The sequence below is a fragment of the Emiliania huxleyi genome (assembly GCF_000372725.1).
Source record: "Emiliania huxleyi CCMP1516 chromosome Unknown EMIHUscaffold_207, whole genome shotgun sequence".
NCBI lineage: Eukaryota > Haptophyta > Isochrysidales > Noelaerhabdaceae > Emiliania > Emiliania huxleyi.
In genome coordinates this window covers 29,254-43,416 of record NW_005200535.1, presented here as the reverse complement: position 1 = coordinate 43,416, position 14,163 = coordinate 29,254, and the positions used below count along the sequence as shown (strand labels likewise).

The following is a 14,163-nucleotide window of genomic DNA, read 5'->3' as shown; positions in this document are numbered from 1 at the left end:
AGGAAGGCCCCCCTTCCTTTGGTGGGTGTCGGGCGGCTGGCCGTTGGTGGCCAGTCCCCGGCAAGTGGGAGGAAGTTCGCCACCAGCTACGGCCGACCGGCAATTTTTGGGATCCTTCCCGCCCACGGTACCGCGAGGGGTACCGCCAGGGGGTTGTTCCGCGGGTTCACAGGCACAGCGGACGCGGGCCCTGCTGGTGCCGCTGCAGCCGCCGCAGCCGCCGCAGCCGCCGCCGCCACTGGCGCCGCCACTGGCGCCGCTGGCGCCGCCGCCGCCGCCGCTGGCGTCGCCGCCGCCGCCGTTGGCGCCGCCGCCGCCGTTGGCGCCGTTGGCGCCGCCCCCGCCGCCCCCGCCGCTGACACGTCCCCTTGCGGAGGAGTGGCAGCGTCGCTGCGCAGGAGGGCGACCGCGGCGGCGACATCAGCCGCGGTTGGCGGCGCGTCGGCCGCGAGCGCCGTGGCGTGCCGCTCCTGCGAGGTGAATACGCCAACCTCAGGGCGGGGAAGGCGGTCTCGTGCAGAGTCTTCAGAGCGCCGCGTGAGGACGAGGGGCTGCGAGCACAGTTGATTATAGCCGAATACAGCGGAGCAACGACGAAGGCGTGTCCTCTCGAGCGCTGGCTGGGAGACGAGAACGCGTATTCTGCTTCTACGGCAGCCGCTCCTGCCTAGCGGTGCGCGCGGTCGCCAGAAGTGTGGCGCGTAGCAGCCGGTGCACGTACAGCTGCCTCTCGTTCTGCCCGGACTGAAGACCGTGCGCGGCCAGAAGAGACACCAAGCGCTGCGCCGCCGCCACGGCGGCGGCGAAGGCGCCCTCTGGGTTGGAGGCGATCGGAGGCGCTCGCTCGAGGCACTCGCGGACGCGCCTGTTCACACACCGCGCCGTGAAGAGGCTGTTCACACCTCGCTCGAGGCACTCGCCGACGCGCCGAAGCGTCGTCTCCATCGACCGCGGCATCGTGGCCGCGCTCGAGGTCGCGGCGCCGCCACCCTCGCCGCCGCCGCCATCGCCGCCTCCCTCGCCACCGCCGCCCTCACCGCCTCCCTCGCCCCCGCCGCCCTCACCGCCACCGCCTAGCCCACCTCCGCCCAGCCCACCGGGTATGGCGGCGTCGGGTGTGGCGGTGCCGGGTGTGGCGGCGGCGTCGGAGTCAATCGTGTCGGCGGCCGCCGCCGTAGGTGCTGCAGCAATCGCATCAGTGGCAGCATTCGCGTCGGCGGCGTCGGTGTCCGAGGCGGCGACGGCGATGGGAGAGGCGGCGGCGGCGGCGGCATCGGCGGCGGCGGCGGCATCGGCGGCGGCGGAGGCGGCGGAGGCGGCGGAGGCGGCGGAGGCGGCGGAGGCGGTGCCGGAGGTGGCGGAGGTTGCGGCGGTGTCGGATGCGGCGGCGAGTACCGCCTGAAGTGAGCGTGTGGCGACCTCGTGCGATCTCGTGCGATCTCGTGTGATCTCGTGGCGAGTGCCGCCTGAAGTGAGCGTGTGGCGACCTCGTGCGATCTCGTGCGATCTCGTGTGATCTCGTGGCGAGTGCCGCCTGAAGTGAGCGTGTGGCGACCTCGCGCGATCTCGTGCGATCTCGTGTGATCTCGTGGCGAGTGCCGCCTGAAGTGAGCGTGTGGCGACCTCGCGCGATCTCGTGCGATCTCGTGTGATCTCGTGGCGAGTGCCGCCTGAAGTGAGCGTGTGGCGACCTCGTGCGATCTCGTGCGATCTCGTGTGATCTCGTGGCGAGTGCCGCCTGGAGTGAGCGTGTGGCGACCTCGCGCGATCTCGTGTGATCTCGTGTGATCTCGTGGCGAGTGCCGCCTGGAGTGAGCGTGTGGCGACCTCGCGCGATCTCGTGCGATCTCGTGCGATCTCGTGTGATCTCGTGGCGAGTGCCGCCTGAAGTGAGCGTGTGGCGACCTCGCGCGATCTCGTGTGATCTCGTGTGATCTCGTGGCGAGTGCCGCCTGGAGTGAGCGTGTGGCGACCTCGTGCGATCTCGTGTGATCTCGTGTGATCTCGTGGCGAGTGCCGCCTGGATCGAGCGTGTGGCGACCTCGTGCGATCTCGTGTGATCTCGTGTGATCTCGTGGCGAGTGCCGCCTGGAGTGAACGTGTGGCGATGCCGTCGGCGATCGAGCTGAGCGCGGCTTGCTCCATCCAAAGGGCTGCAAGCGCCGCCGGACTGAGGCGCGGAGTAGACACGTCGATCGAGTGCGGACCGCCCCCGTCGCTGTCCCTCACGCTGCCAGCGCCACGGCCCGCGCCACCGCCGCCCAACCCATCGCCGCCGCCGCCGCCGCCGCCGCCGCCGCCGCCGCCGCCGCCGCCGCCGCCGCTTCCGCCATCGCCGACGTCACCGCTTCCGCCGCTGAGCGCCGCCAGCCACTCGACCAGCTCTGCTGTGCCCCCCTCGCAGCCCAAATCCATCGGCTTGGCGAGGGCGGGTGAGGAGAGCTGGACAGCGCCGGCGGCGGCGCCCGGCGCGCTGCGCACGCTGACGCGGCACCTGACCCTCCGTCAATCTCGACCAATCTCGGGGAGATCTCGGGGAGGTCTCGGGGATGTCTCGGGGATGTCTCGGGGATGTCTCGGGGAGGTCTCGGGGAGGTCTCGGGGAGGTCTCGGGGAGGTCTCGGAGCGATCTCGGATCATCTCGCCCTTCGAGGTCGACCAAGCCGCGAGGCGCCTGGTCCTCGAGAGAGAGGTAGTACAGTAGCCAGCGGCGGCCGCGCCCGTTGCACAGCGCCACCCAGCGCCGGTTGCGGCCCGGCAGGTGGTCGCGCTTCTTCAGCAGCCAACCGCACTTCACAACGCGCAACGGCTCCGCCGCTCCGCTATCTCCGCTGCCTCCGTCACCACTGCCTCCTCCGGCACCTCCGCCACCTCCGACGCAACCACCGCCGCCACCTCCGCCTCCGCCATCGCCGCCAACTCCTCCTCCGCCACCGCTGCCACCGCCGACGGCGGCGGAGCCACCGCCAGCATTAGCACCGACAGAGCGACTGCCGTTGCACCGACCGCCATTGTCGGTGCCGCCGCTGCTGCCGGCGCCGCTGGAGATGGCGAGGCACTGCGCCGCGAGGCGGAGGGGAGAGACGGAGGAGAGGGCGCGGCGCGTCGGAGGGACGGCCGCCGCGCGTCGCAGCGCCTCTCGCCAGCGAGCGAGCGCTGCGCTCGATCCGCCTACGAAGGTTCTCGGAAGCTTCTCGCTTCTGCCGAAGCGTTGCGCCGCCGCCCGCGTCGCTGCCGAGGAAGAGGAAGCGCTGGCCCGGCCTATTGGAAAGGATGATGTCGGTGGCAGTCCAGTGTCTCGAGCAGTGCGCGCGATCGGGACGGGACAGGTGATCTACAGGTCCGGTCGAGTGCGCCTGCCGGAGAAGAAGCAAAGCCGCAGAAGCTGTGCTCGCCCTCCGTCAGAGAGGACGAGCGAGAAGTCGTCGATCGCATCCAGGCCCCAGGAGTCGAGTGCACTCTCGGCCGGCGCTTTGACCGCTGCGCCGGGCTTCCTTAGCAGAAGAACGGCCTCCGCTTCGTGCAGCGCAACGAGGCGCCGCTGCAGGCGGCCAGCATCGAGCGGGGCCTTGGAGGATGTATACGCCCAAAAGGTGCCCGACACAGAGGCTGCGGACAGCGGCGACTCTGTTGATAGCCGGGGCTTTGAGGCGAAGCTAAACATGGACCCTGTCTCCCTACAGCCATCCCACCCAGCTACTAGAGTACCCGGGTACTCGGTGTGAAGGGCTCGCGGCGGCGAGCGGCGCGAGACGGCGGCGCGGCGAGGCAGCGGGCGACGCAGTGCGGGGCGGCGCGGCGGCGGGTGGTATAATTGTTTATTAATTCATTAATAATGAATTAATAATTGTCGGGCGGCGGCGCGGCGCGGCGGCGGGCGGCGCGAGGCGGCGGCGCGGCGAGGCAGCGGGCGACGCAGGGCGGGGCGGGGCGGCGGCGGGTGGTATAATTACTTATTAGTTAATTAATAATGAATTAATAATCACCGGGGGGCGGCGCGGCGCGGCGGCGGGCGGGGCGGCGCGGCGGCGGTAGGGTAGCAGCAGCAGCAGCAGAGAGAGGCGCCAAATTTGAGGTTGCCCGAGACAGCCCGGAGATGGCCCCGCGTTGTAGCCCCGGTGCCGGCGCCTCACATCTCAGCATCCAGGGCCCGGTTCCGCCGCACATTCGAGCAGGAAGAGCTCGGGCTCAGGTTTGTCGACAAAGAGCTTGATCAAAATTTCGCCGAAGAAGCGGCACCGGCGGCACGCCGGGATGAATCCGCACCGATCCCATTGTTCGGCACCGCGACGGCGAGCCGCCACGGGCCCACAGGAGGGCTCGGAGCCGCGGCACCGGTCCGCGCCGCCAGCGGGGCGAGAGCACCAGCCTACAACCTGCCCCCCCCGGCCGACATGGCAGTTGCGACGGCGCTTTCACACACACACACACACTCACTCGGGCTCCTGTGGTGCGGGCGACGGCTTCTGAGGAAGCCGTCGCCCGCGCCTCGCCTGTCGCGTGAATCGTGTCGTGCGACCGCCTTTGATAGTAAAATTCTTTTGGCAACGCGTCTATTCGCTCTGCAAAGCCGAAAGGAGGCTACACGCCCGTGCTGTCCGTAGGCGCGGCTCTCTATTCTCTCCGGCTGAACCTTCCCGGTCAACAATGGGTTGGTCCCACCAGACGCGCCCTTTGCAAACCCTGCCGCAAACGGCAATTTCTATGGGCACGACGGGTGAAAGGAACTCCGCGTGCAACGTTTCGCTCGTTCAGCAACTCTCACGGAGTGCGTGCACTCAGCGCTCCTTCGGCTGCCTTGGTGACTCGATGTGGGTATCCAACTGCAGAGGACGCTTCAATTGCAGCGGCGCAACGGTGCTGTGCGGCTTCCCCCCCGGCAGTATGTACTACCGCTGCTCATGCTCCAGTGGCCGCGATGCGCAGAGTGTCCAGCAAGAGTATCAGTCGACCAAGATCAGGACGGATTCCATCCCTGGCACCAATGTTAAGAAGGTCGGCAGGTCCGTTCGCGCGGATCTAGAGGCGATGATCTCGGGCTACAACCCCGATGTGTACGACCGTCGCCTGACGCGGGAGCGGTACGACAACCTCACCGCAGCCGCACGCGAGAAAGCGGAGGTGTTCTCGCAGCTGCTACCTGCGAGGGCGACGTGTGCCGTCGTGGGCTCGAGCAGCACGCTGCTCAAGGTGGAGCGGGGGCGGGAGATTGACCGCGCCGATGTGGTGATCCGGATAAACAGCGCCCCACTCGAGCCGATGTTCGCCGCCTTCACGGGCTCGCGCGAGACCCTGCGCGTGAGTACATACAGCGGGGAAGGCTCCGTGTGCGACCAAGCCGCAAGGGAGGGGCGCGCATGCCTGTATTACTGCCACACCGCTTGGTTGGGCGGATGCTGGTTGCAAGCCCGCGTCGACGGCGTGCCACGCCTCTCGCCGCGCTTCGTCGTGCAGGTCGCTCGGTCCCACTCTCTTGCGTCCAGCACGGAGCACGCTCCAGAGTTGCACCACTGGCCGTCCACGGGGTTGATCGCCTTCGAGGTGGCCAACCATCTGTGCAGGCGGGTATTTACGTACGGCTTCGGCATCGACACTGGCTTCAGCAACTGCACGCACTACTACAACGTACCACTGCGTGCCTCTCCCTCAACCACGGTCCTCCGGCGGCAGGACCTCGCCATGCAAGCGGCGTGCGTCTACCCGAAGCGCTACTCGATGCGCGTGCGCAACTCGCACGCGACGCACGCCGACTACCTCAACACATACTGGCACGACCTGAAGATCGAGGGCGCCTTCTTCGTACGGTACAACAGACAGGGGGGGTAGCGGTCGCGGCGCGTAATCGGTTTCTTTCGGAAGGGTGTTACACGAGTGAGAGTGAGTAAGCTGGCAGATGAGACGCTGTCGAAGGAGCTGAGGATCAAACGAAAGAATATGACGACGGAGGATCGGTCGCGAGTAGGGGAGTACGGCTTTACGGCGAACCAGAGCTGAGAACACGGACGGGACACTCGAGACGCAAAACGCTAATCTCAGCATGGCGCATTGGTTCTATCTAGATACAGAAAGAAAGGAGATCATGGCACACAAGATCCCATGGCACACCTCCAGACCGCGGCCCCTCTCGTAGCCGCAGCCGCAGTCGCGGCCCCACAACTCTTGCCGGATGCCGCGCTCTTCTGACGTGGGGTTGTGACGAGGGGTGAGGGGACGGATTGAAGATCCCTCCACATCAACATCGTGCAGGGCGGGGACACATGTCCCTAGATCCCAGTTCGTCTCAGAGTTTGACCGTTTAATTCTTCACCTCCTCCAAATCAGCCTACGCCGCTGCGCTGTGGCGCTCGCTGGCGCAACAATCGGGAGGACCGCGAGCAGGTGGCTTGAACTGGTACACCCGCGCCAAACTGAGATGAAGGGGTCGCGGGGGTTCGCACTTTGTGCCCCCCGCGCAAGAGCCCCGACGGAGTTTATGAGTAGGTTTTTATGGGGTTGTTTTTATTTTCCACACACCCAACCACCACCCACACCAAACCCAAAGCGAACCTTCAAGCGGTGCGAACTGCGATTCCCTCCTCCTGACACCCCACAGACAACGAAATCGCCCCCGTCGCCCTGCCAGCGGATGCACTGCGCCGTGGATTATGCACTGCGTCGGCCCTCCGTTTTGGTGGTTTCTTCGACGACGGCGAGTGGCGCAACCGCTCGGTGTGCCCGAAGGCCCTTGCCCTGCGAATGCGCGCCCCCCCCCTAGATAGGGGTCAGGGCTCTCTAGCCCGTAGCCCGATCCCGATCATCCGGCCCGCTGGATGCGCTTCTCAGCTCACCGGCCCTGGATGTGAGGTTACTGACTGCACTCCAAGTGCTCCAAGTACACGCCTCTTGAGCAGCACACTGGCACGACAAGGGCGCGGACTGGCGCGGACTGGCACACACACCGGCTCACCACCGGAGCCGCCTAAGCGACTCCGATGCCGCCGCGCGTGCTCGCCGCCCACGTCATAAAGTCGCAGTTTTTGGCGTCGCACGCCGCTGCCTTGGCCTTCCGCTTCGTCGCCTCGGCGTAGTCGGTGGCTAGGCGCTTGCCGCTCGCCAGCGGGCGCAGCCTGTCATGGTGCACCGCGGTGACGCACGTGCCGTCGTACACCACGGCGCGTGCCGACTCTGCATAGTTGCCGAAGACGCCGTCGCCCCGCTGGTACGGGTTGGTGTCCGGATCGTGCGCCCGCGTCGGGTCCCTGCAGCCGAGCCTCACCTCCATGACCTTTGCCGAGGCGCCGAAGGCGCGGGCGACGTTCGTGACGTGAGTGTTGAGGGATGCGTGCCCCGTGGCCAACCAGCCGCCGTAGTTGCATCCGTCCCAGTGCGTGCCGCTAAGGTGCTCGAAGAGCGACAGCGTGCGCGGCACTCGCGCCTCGCCGATGTCGCACGGGACGCATCCCGGTAGCCTCGTGCGGTGGTAGATGCACACCGAGTTAGGGCCCACGCCGACGCAGCGCGTGGCGAGGGTGATGGCGCCCTTGGGGTGGTTGAGGTAGCCCTGCGCCTCGTGGAGCCACGCCTTGTCGTTCAGCTCGACGTCCTTGTGGACGACGTCGATGCCGAGCACCGCGCCCGCCCCGAGTTGCTTCGTCGAGCGGAAGTGCGCTCGCGTCGCCGGGTGTACCTTCGGGTCGTTGACGATGGCGTCGAACATGTCTTGCTGCAGGGCGTTGTTGGCGACGTGCTGGAAGTGGCGCCCCGAGACCTGCTCGATCCCCTTGTAGTCGACGGAGCCGTCGTCCGCGACGATCTTGTTGCGGAGGGACCTCCAGTCGTCGGCGTCGCTGTCCGGGCCGTGCTTGAAGCCCGCCGAATTGCTCACAAGCTCTTCGATGAACGCGACCGCCTCCTCGAGCATCGGCACGCCGGACGTGGCCCACTCGTTCGGGGGCGGCACCAACGGGGACACGTCCTCGAGCCGCCGCAGCAGATAGAGGACGTCGAGCACGCGCCCAGTCGAAGCGGCCGGCGCGATGAGTCGTGGGTGCGCCCAGCCGAAGCCGCCGTCCCGCTGTTTTTCTTTTTTGGCGGCGGTTTACAAGCACGCCGCTTAGGCACCAGAGCAAAATGGCGCTTTTCACGGTACACACGCGTGCATTCATCAATACATTCATGCACTTAGGAACCACCGCGGATGTCGCTCAACTCCTCCACATTAATTGAGCAGTATCCGCTCATCTTCTCGCGAGAGAGCGAACAGCGCTCCAAGCACGCCTCCGCCGCCGGCTCCGACGGAATCTCCGACGGAGTCTTCACTGAGCGGCTGCGCGCACACGCCGACGAGGAGTACTCGAGCAGCGTCTGTGCCGCCGTGAGGTCGCGGCTGGGCTGGCTAGCACTATTCCTCGTCGGCCTCTGGGGCGCCGCGTTCGTCATCGACTGGTTCGAGCACATGCTGCAGCGCAACGTCGAGCTCGCCCACTTCGTGCCGCTGATCATTGGCCACGGAGGCAACGCCGGTTCGCTAAGCCTAGACACACGAAACAGATCGTGCGGCTGTATCAAGTTATACCAACATCTGTGCTTCACGGCGCCTCTTCGCCGGGGTGCCGTACTCTGCAGTCTGCCATCGGAGGCCTTGTGCTCACGCGGTGCACCGGTGGCACGGCACGAGACCGTCTTCACACACAAAGCACATTTCCGGACACACGCGCTCACACCCTGAAGCCGATGTAATCACTGTACGCCAGGCTCGCAAGCTGTTGGCAGCGTGATCCGCGCGCTCGCGGCCAAGGAGCTCGACCCGTCGCTGCGGCTCCGCCTAGATGCTGCGTCAAAGTCACTTTGAAAGTAGACATGAAATCGCTGATTTCACTTTGAAAGTAGACATGAAATCACTGATTGCCTCTTCTGGCACTCGAGAGGACACTTGGGCACTCGAGGAAAAGAAGAAAACGCCGGCCGGATCCGCGGGGTTAGGCACGGACGGGGCTCATACGCTGTGGACACTGACAGCGAACTATGAGAGCTCTGTTAAGAGAGATTCACCAAGAGTGTCAGGCGGAGAGGAGTGGTGTGTGTGCGTGTGTTCACGGAGTACACACACACACACACACACACACACACACACACACACACACACACACACACACACACACACACACACACACACACATGCACCCACACCACTCACGCCGCTCACCCACGCGCACCGGGCCTTGCACTCTGAATGCCGCGGGGCTCCTGTCGTCTAGACGGGGAGACGCGAGGGACTAGCCTGGCCCTTGCCCCGCCGCCTTATCTGTGCCGAGAAGGGCGCCGGCCCCTTACCTCTCCTTACCGGCCCTTACCGTAGGCGCGCCACCTTCGCGCGGGTGGTTTCGCGCGAGACGCTGGTCGGCGGGCGGTGCGGCGGCGACACGGTCGACTATGACCCCGCTGAGTATGCATCGTTCACACTCAGGCTTGCGTGCCAGATGCGGAGAGAACAGGTAGGTGGGTAGGTAGGTGGGTAGGTAGGTAGGTAGGTGAAGAGCAGCCAGGCTCGGACTGGACACCAGCGCGGTATGGGTGGACAGAGAAGCGGCTGACGACACACTGGCCGCACACCGCCAGACACACAGCCCCTTGCGCTCTCTTCACACATAAACGCACAACCCCGCTGGGGAAAAGAAACACACGGAGAGAAGGACTCCAGGATCCCCTACCTTCACACTGCTGTGAGTAGGCACGTACCCCATACTCGGGGCCCATAGCAGATAAACGCACCACCCCGGGCCCCGACATCGCACAGTGACAGTCAGACACGCGCTCTCTCCAACACCGTGGCTCTCGCAGCAGACACGGCTCACGGGGCCGACTACAGTGTACAGCGGAGAGGAGTGGCCAGACTCGCAGCCAGCCGGGCCAGACTCGCAGCCAGCCGGGCCGCAGGCGGAGACGCACCCCCCCCCGGTGCGGGGAGGACTGGGTGTGAGTGGTGAGTCGTTGGGTCGGCGGGCTGTGTGGCGAGAGTAGTTGGTGCGTAGTCAGAACGGCCAGGCGTGGTCATTAGGTCGGCGGGCTGTGCGGTGTCGCGCTGGGCGCGCTCTTCCTCTCGGTCGGCCTGCTCTGCCACCTCGTCTCCTTCCACGTTGGGGCCGCTCCGAGCTCGACCGACGGAGGCGGCAAGGGGAGGGGGCGCGCTGGCACTCTCACTGCAGCGATGGATTGAGTAGGTGGTTGTCGCCGTGTCGCTGCCTCTGGTCTCTCTCTGGGCCAACTTCGTGGGGGCGCTCTTGATACACAGCCGAGAGACAGCCGAGAGACAGCCGAGAGGCAGCCGAGAGGCAGCCGAGAGGCAGCCGAGAGACAGCCGAGAGACAGCCGAGAGACAGCCGAGATGCAGCAGGGAGACAGCAGAGAGACAGCCGAGAGACAGCCGAGAGGCAGCCGAGAGACAGCCGAGAGACAGCCGAGAGACAGTCGAGATACAAGCTTCGTGGGGGCGAGACTGCAGCCAGGTAGAGAGGCGGCCAGACACCTAGGTAGGAAGAGGGGCGGTAGGCCTAGGTAGGTAGTCAAAGAGGTGAGCAGACACAGTCTGGCCAGCGACAAGACGGCGGTATGGGTGGGACGCCGGCGAGACGGAGGGACGGTCACAGAGACAGTTCCGAGACAGTTCCGAGGTAGTCCCGAGACGCTTCACGGCGGCATGGGAGAGACGGTCACAGAGGAGCGACACACGGCACACCCGGCAGCCAATGCAGGCTCGAACCCGCTGAGGCCATCCCACGACGGAGCGGAGAGATAGCTCCGGGCGAGCATGGCCTGCCGCAACCCCCGCCCACCCCCCCCCCCTCCCCTCCCCCTCCCCCCTCCCCCCTCGGCGATCAGGCGACCCTTCCTCTGCTGGCAGCGCGGCTCGGATCGAACCCGGCGCTGACGTCGGCGCCGCTGATGACCACGGTCATCGACTCGAGCGGGCTGCTGATCTACTTTCTCGTCGCGTGGGCGTACTACGACTTTGGCGAGGCGCACCACCTGGTTGACCAGCACCACTCGCTGCCTCACCACCACGGCGGGCGCAGCACGCACGGCGGGCAGCGCGGGCCGGGCAGTCATCCGTTGAGGAATCTGACGGGCTTTTAGACGAGAGAATCGCCCCGCCGAAACAATCACCGGGGTTGGGGTTTTTGAAGTTGTGCTCTTAGACAAGTGACAACGCGGTCACACAGACAGATATTATGGAGATTGATTGAGATAATACTTACGTGGTTGGGTTCACAGCGGTTGTAGCTTTCGTGGGGGAACACTTGACGGTCGCCGCGGCCTTCCGTCACTTCCCCGACTCGCGCGCCTCCGCGGCCCGTGCCTCAGCCTGGGCCCTGGCCGTGCATGACACAGAAAAATGCGGTACACGCGCAGGGGTGAATCGCCTCTCACTCCGCCTCGCAAAAGTCCCTTCCAGCCAACAACGCCAGTCCTGCACGTGTCGTGTGCCAGTCCCCCCCCCCCCTCTGCGAAAAGAAAGAAAACATTTTGCTCCATTTAAGTCATAAACCCCTCTCTGGGTCGCCCCCCCTTGCCCCGCCACCACCTCGTGTGTGTGGAGAAGTTTACCTTACCTTACCTTACACCAATCTCTAACTAGCTAGGCACGGGACTGCGGCGACTCTGGGGCGCGCGCACACTGGCACTCACGCACAGGGTCCGTCCCGAAAGAAAGAAAACCGGCACCCCAAGGGAGGGATGGGAGGACGGCACGTTGCCAGGGTTTCAAATTTCTTTTTTCAGGGTTTCAAATTCCTTTTTCTGAGAGCGCCCCCCTAGTCACAGGCTCAGGCCCACGATCACTCGATGGCCGCCCGTCCCGTTCCGCCCGCCAACCACCGACGGCGTCGGTGGCCGCCCGATACACCCCCAAGCTCCACTACACTCTAAACTTGATCGACGCCACACGCATAATGGCAGCCGTTGCTGCGGCTGCTCCCAGCACGGCAGAGACTAGCGCCGTCCGCCAGGGCGGCGGTGTCTGCCACAAGCTTGGCAGTGTTGCATGTGCCGCCACTGCCGCCGCCGATGCCGGCTCCAGCGGCGTAAACACTGCCGCCGGGTTGGCGTGGTCAATCAGCTCCATGATGCCAGGCATCTCGCACGGGAGGGGTGACGCGTTTGGCAAGTCGTACCTGCCCGTCACTGGATCACGGGGGACGGCGAGTTGAGGGAGTCTGGTGTCGATCACGCCCCTGATCCGCTCAAAGGCAAACGCGTTGCCGGCGGTGTTGTAGTGGACCCCGTCGTGGCTAAAGTCGCTAAACGGCCTGCCCGTCGAGCTCATCGCTGCGTGCATGTCGAGAAACTCGGCTCCGTACGCTGCGGCGCAGCGACTGGCGATCTCAGCGTACTCGGCCGAACTCGCACTGCTCTGACCGGCCTCTTGATCGTCCACCTTGGGTGGCGGTCCGATAACAATGATTGCGGCGCGACCTCCGGACGCCGTCTGGATCCTGCCGAGGATTGCACGCAGATTCGCCTCATACTCGCTGGCCGGCAGGTGGACTTCAGAGCCTGGCAGCATCGAGTCGTTTGCGCCCAGCCCGACAGTCCAGAGCGCCGCGTCGGAGAGCTCGCCGGGGAGCAGGCGCTGCAGCGCAAGGTGGGCGTACAGCGTGTTGTAGCCCGCAAATCCACGGTTCAAGACGTCCGCTCGACGGCTGAAGTACTCGGTCAGGCGCTGCCCCCAGCCGCCAGCGTGGAAAGAGTACTGCGTGATGGAGTCGCCGAAGAGGACCACCTTTGTGCGGCCTCCGTAGCGCGCGGTCGCTGGCGCCTCCGTCATTGTGGATTAGAGACGCCCTCGCACTCGATGCACGCACGGGACTGGCGAGCACTGGCACTACCCGGGTAACAAGAGAGTTAAAAAAAAAACAAGAGAGTTCTCGAGGTTCTCGAGGTGGATATCCTTTGGCCGCGTTGGGTAGCGAGGATTGGTGTAACCCGAGCCACGGAGGCGTGTTTTCTGACGGCCGACCGTCAGTGCACGGAGTTGCCCCTTCTCCGACTGCCCCGGCTAGTTCACGGGTTTCGCGGGAGTGACCCCATGCGTCAAACCCGAGACCTAGCGCGGGTGGGTTGGAGGGGCCTCGGAAAGGCGCGCAAGCACGCCCTACGTCTTCCCCTCCTCCCCATCGGGCCGCATGAGCGGCCACGCCTCGCAGATTCGTTTCCGCGCCTGGGTCAGGCGCGCGGGGCATCCCCCGGGTCGCTCGACCAGCGATCCGAAGAGTGGCCGCTATGCGAAGGAAAGAGTGGGGCCCTCAAGAGAGTCTTACAAGAGAATTTTACAAGAAACTCCGTCGCACGACACCGGGTACGGGACTGGCGCGCACTGGCACTAACACAGGTACACCACGGGAGCCGCCTAAGCGACTCCTGCGAGGGTGGCGAGGCATGCCGGCTCTCAGCCACAACCCCCGCCGGGAGGGAATCCCTGCTCACAGAAAAGGGCTTCGAGCCCTGTTCTCGAGGTTCTCGAGGTGGATATCCTTTGGCCGCGTTGGGTAGCGAGGATTGGTGTAACCCGAGCCACGGAGGCGTGTTTTCTGGCGGCCGACCGTCAGTGCACGGAGTTGCCACTTCTCCGACTGCCCCGGCTAGTTCCCGAGGTCGTCGGGTGTGACCCCTTCGTCCCCCGAGACCTAGCGCGGGTGGGTTGGAGGGGGCTCGCCCCGTTCCTCCCCATCGGGCCGCGTGAGCGGCCTCGCCTCGCAGATTCGTTTCTCGCGCCTGGGTCAGGCGCGCGGGGCATCCCCCGGGTCGCTCGACCAGCGATCCGAAGAGTGGCCGCTATGCGAGGGAAAGAGCGGGGCCCACGGGGTACGCCTCCGTCCGGCCCCCTCCGAGGGGGGAAGGGGATTGTGGGGTCCCCACGGGCGCCTCAGTTCGGCCCTCCCGAGGGGGGGGAGGGGAGCAAGGGGGTGGGGGGATCGGGGCGGGGGGGGAGGGGTCTCGGTTTCGTGTGGCTAAGACTTGCCTTTCGGGGAGGGGCCTCAGTTGGAAGGCGCGCATGCAGCCCTACGTCTTCCCCTCCTCCCCAGAGGCAGCGAGTAGGCAGCGAGGGGAGCTCTCGAGCGCCCACGCGTATGGCGATGGGAGGGTGGGCGGTCGGTGGGTAGGAGGTGGACGGGCGGGCGGGTGGGG

The 14,163-nt window shown here is 65.7% G+C and overlaps 4 protein-coding genes across 4 annotated transcripts; 2 read left to right on the top strand and 2 right to left on the bottom strand.

Moving 5' to 3' along the window:
* Positions 1–434: 434 nt before the first annotated feature.
* EMIHUDRAFT_442926 (hypothetical protein) lies at positions 435–1,161 on the bottom strand (the record flags this gene model as incomplete). The annotated part of the gene is made up of 2 exons (XM_005781079.1): positions 929–1,161; positions 435–865 (listed from the first exon to the last, which is right to left on the bottom strand). Coding segments are annotated over exons 1-2 (510 nt in total), but the record flags the coding sequence as incomplete, so codon positions are not given.
* A 3,723-nt stretch (positions 1,162–4,884) lies between these two features.
* Positions 4,885–5,826, top strand: EMIHUDRAFT_114099 (hypothetical protein; the record flags this gene model as incomplete). The annotated part of the gene is made up of 2 exons (XM_005781078.1): positions 4,885–5,462; positions 5,562–5,826. The coding sequence occupies 2 exons, from the start codon at positions 4,885–4,887 to the stop codon at positions 5,824–5,826; spliced, it is 843 nt and encodes a 280-aa protein (XP_005781135.1).
* Positions 5,827–8,176: 2,350 nt separating this feature from the next.
* EMIHUDRAFT_114097 (hypothetical protein) lies at positions 8,177–11,112 on the top strand (the record flags this gene model as incomplete). The annotated part of the gene is made up of 4 exons (XM_005781077.1): positions 8,177–8,501; positions 8,733–8,820; positions 9,338–9,404; positions 10,858–11,112. 4 exons carry the CDS (start codon positions 8,177–8,179, stop codon positions 11,110–11,112), a joined length of 735 nt encoding a protein of 244 aa, XP_005781134.1.
* A 781-nt stretch (positions 11,113–11,893) lies between these two features.
* EMIHUDRAFT_73025 (hypothetical protein) lies at positions 11,894–12,802 on the bottom strand (the record flags this gene model as incomplete). The annotated part of the gene is made up of 1 exon (XM_005781076.1): positions 11,894–12,802. The coding sequence occupies one exon, from the start codon at positions 12,800–12,802 to the stop codon at positions 11,894–11,896; it is 909 nt and encodes a 302-aa protein (XP_005781133.1).
* Between the last annotated feature and the right edge of the window lie 1,361 nt (positions 12,803–14,163).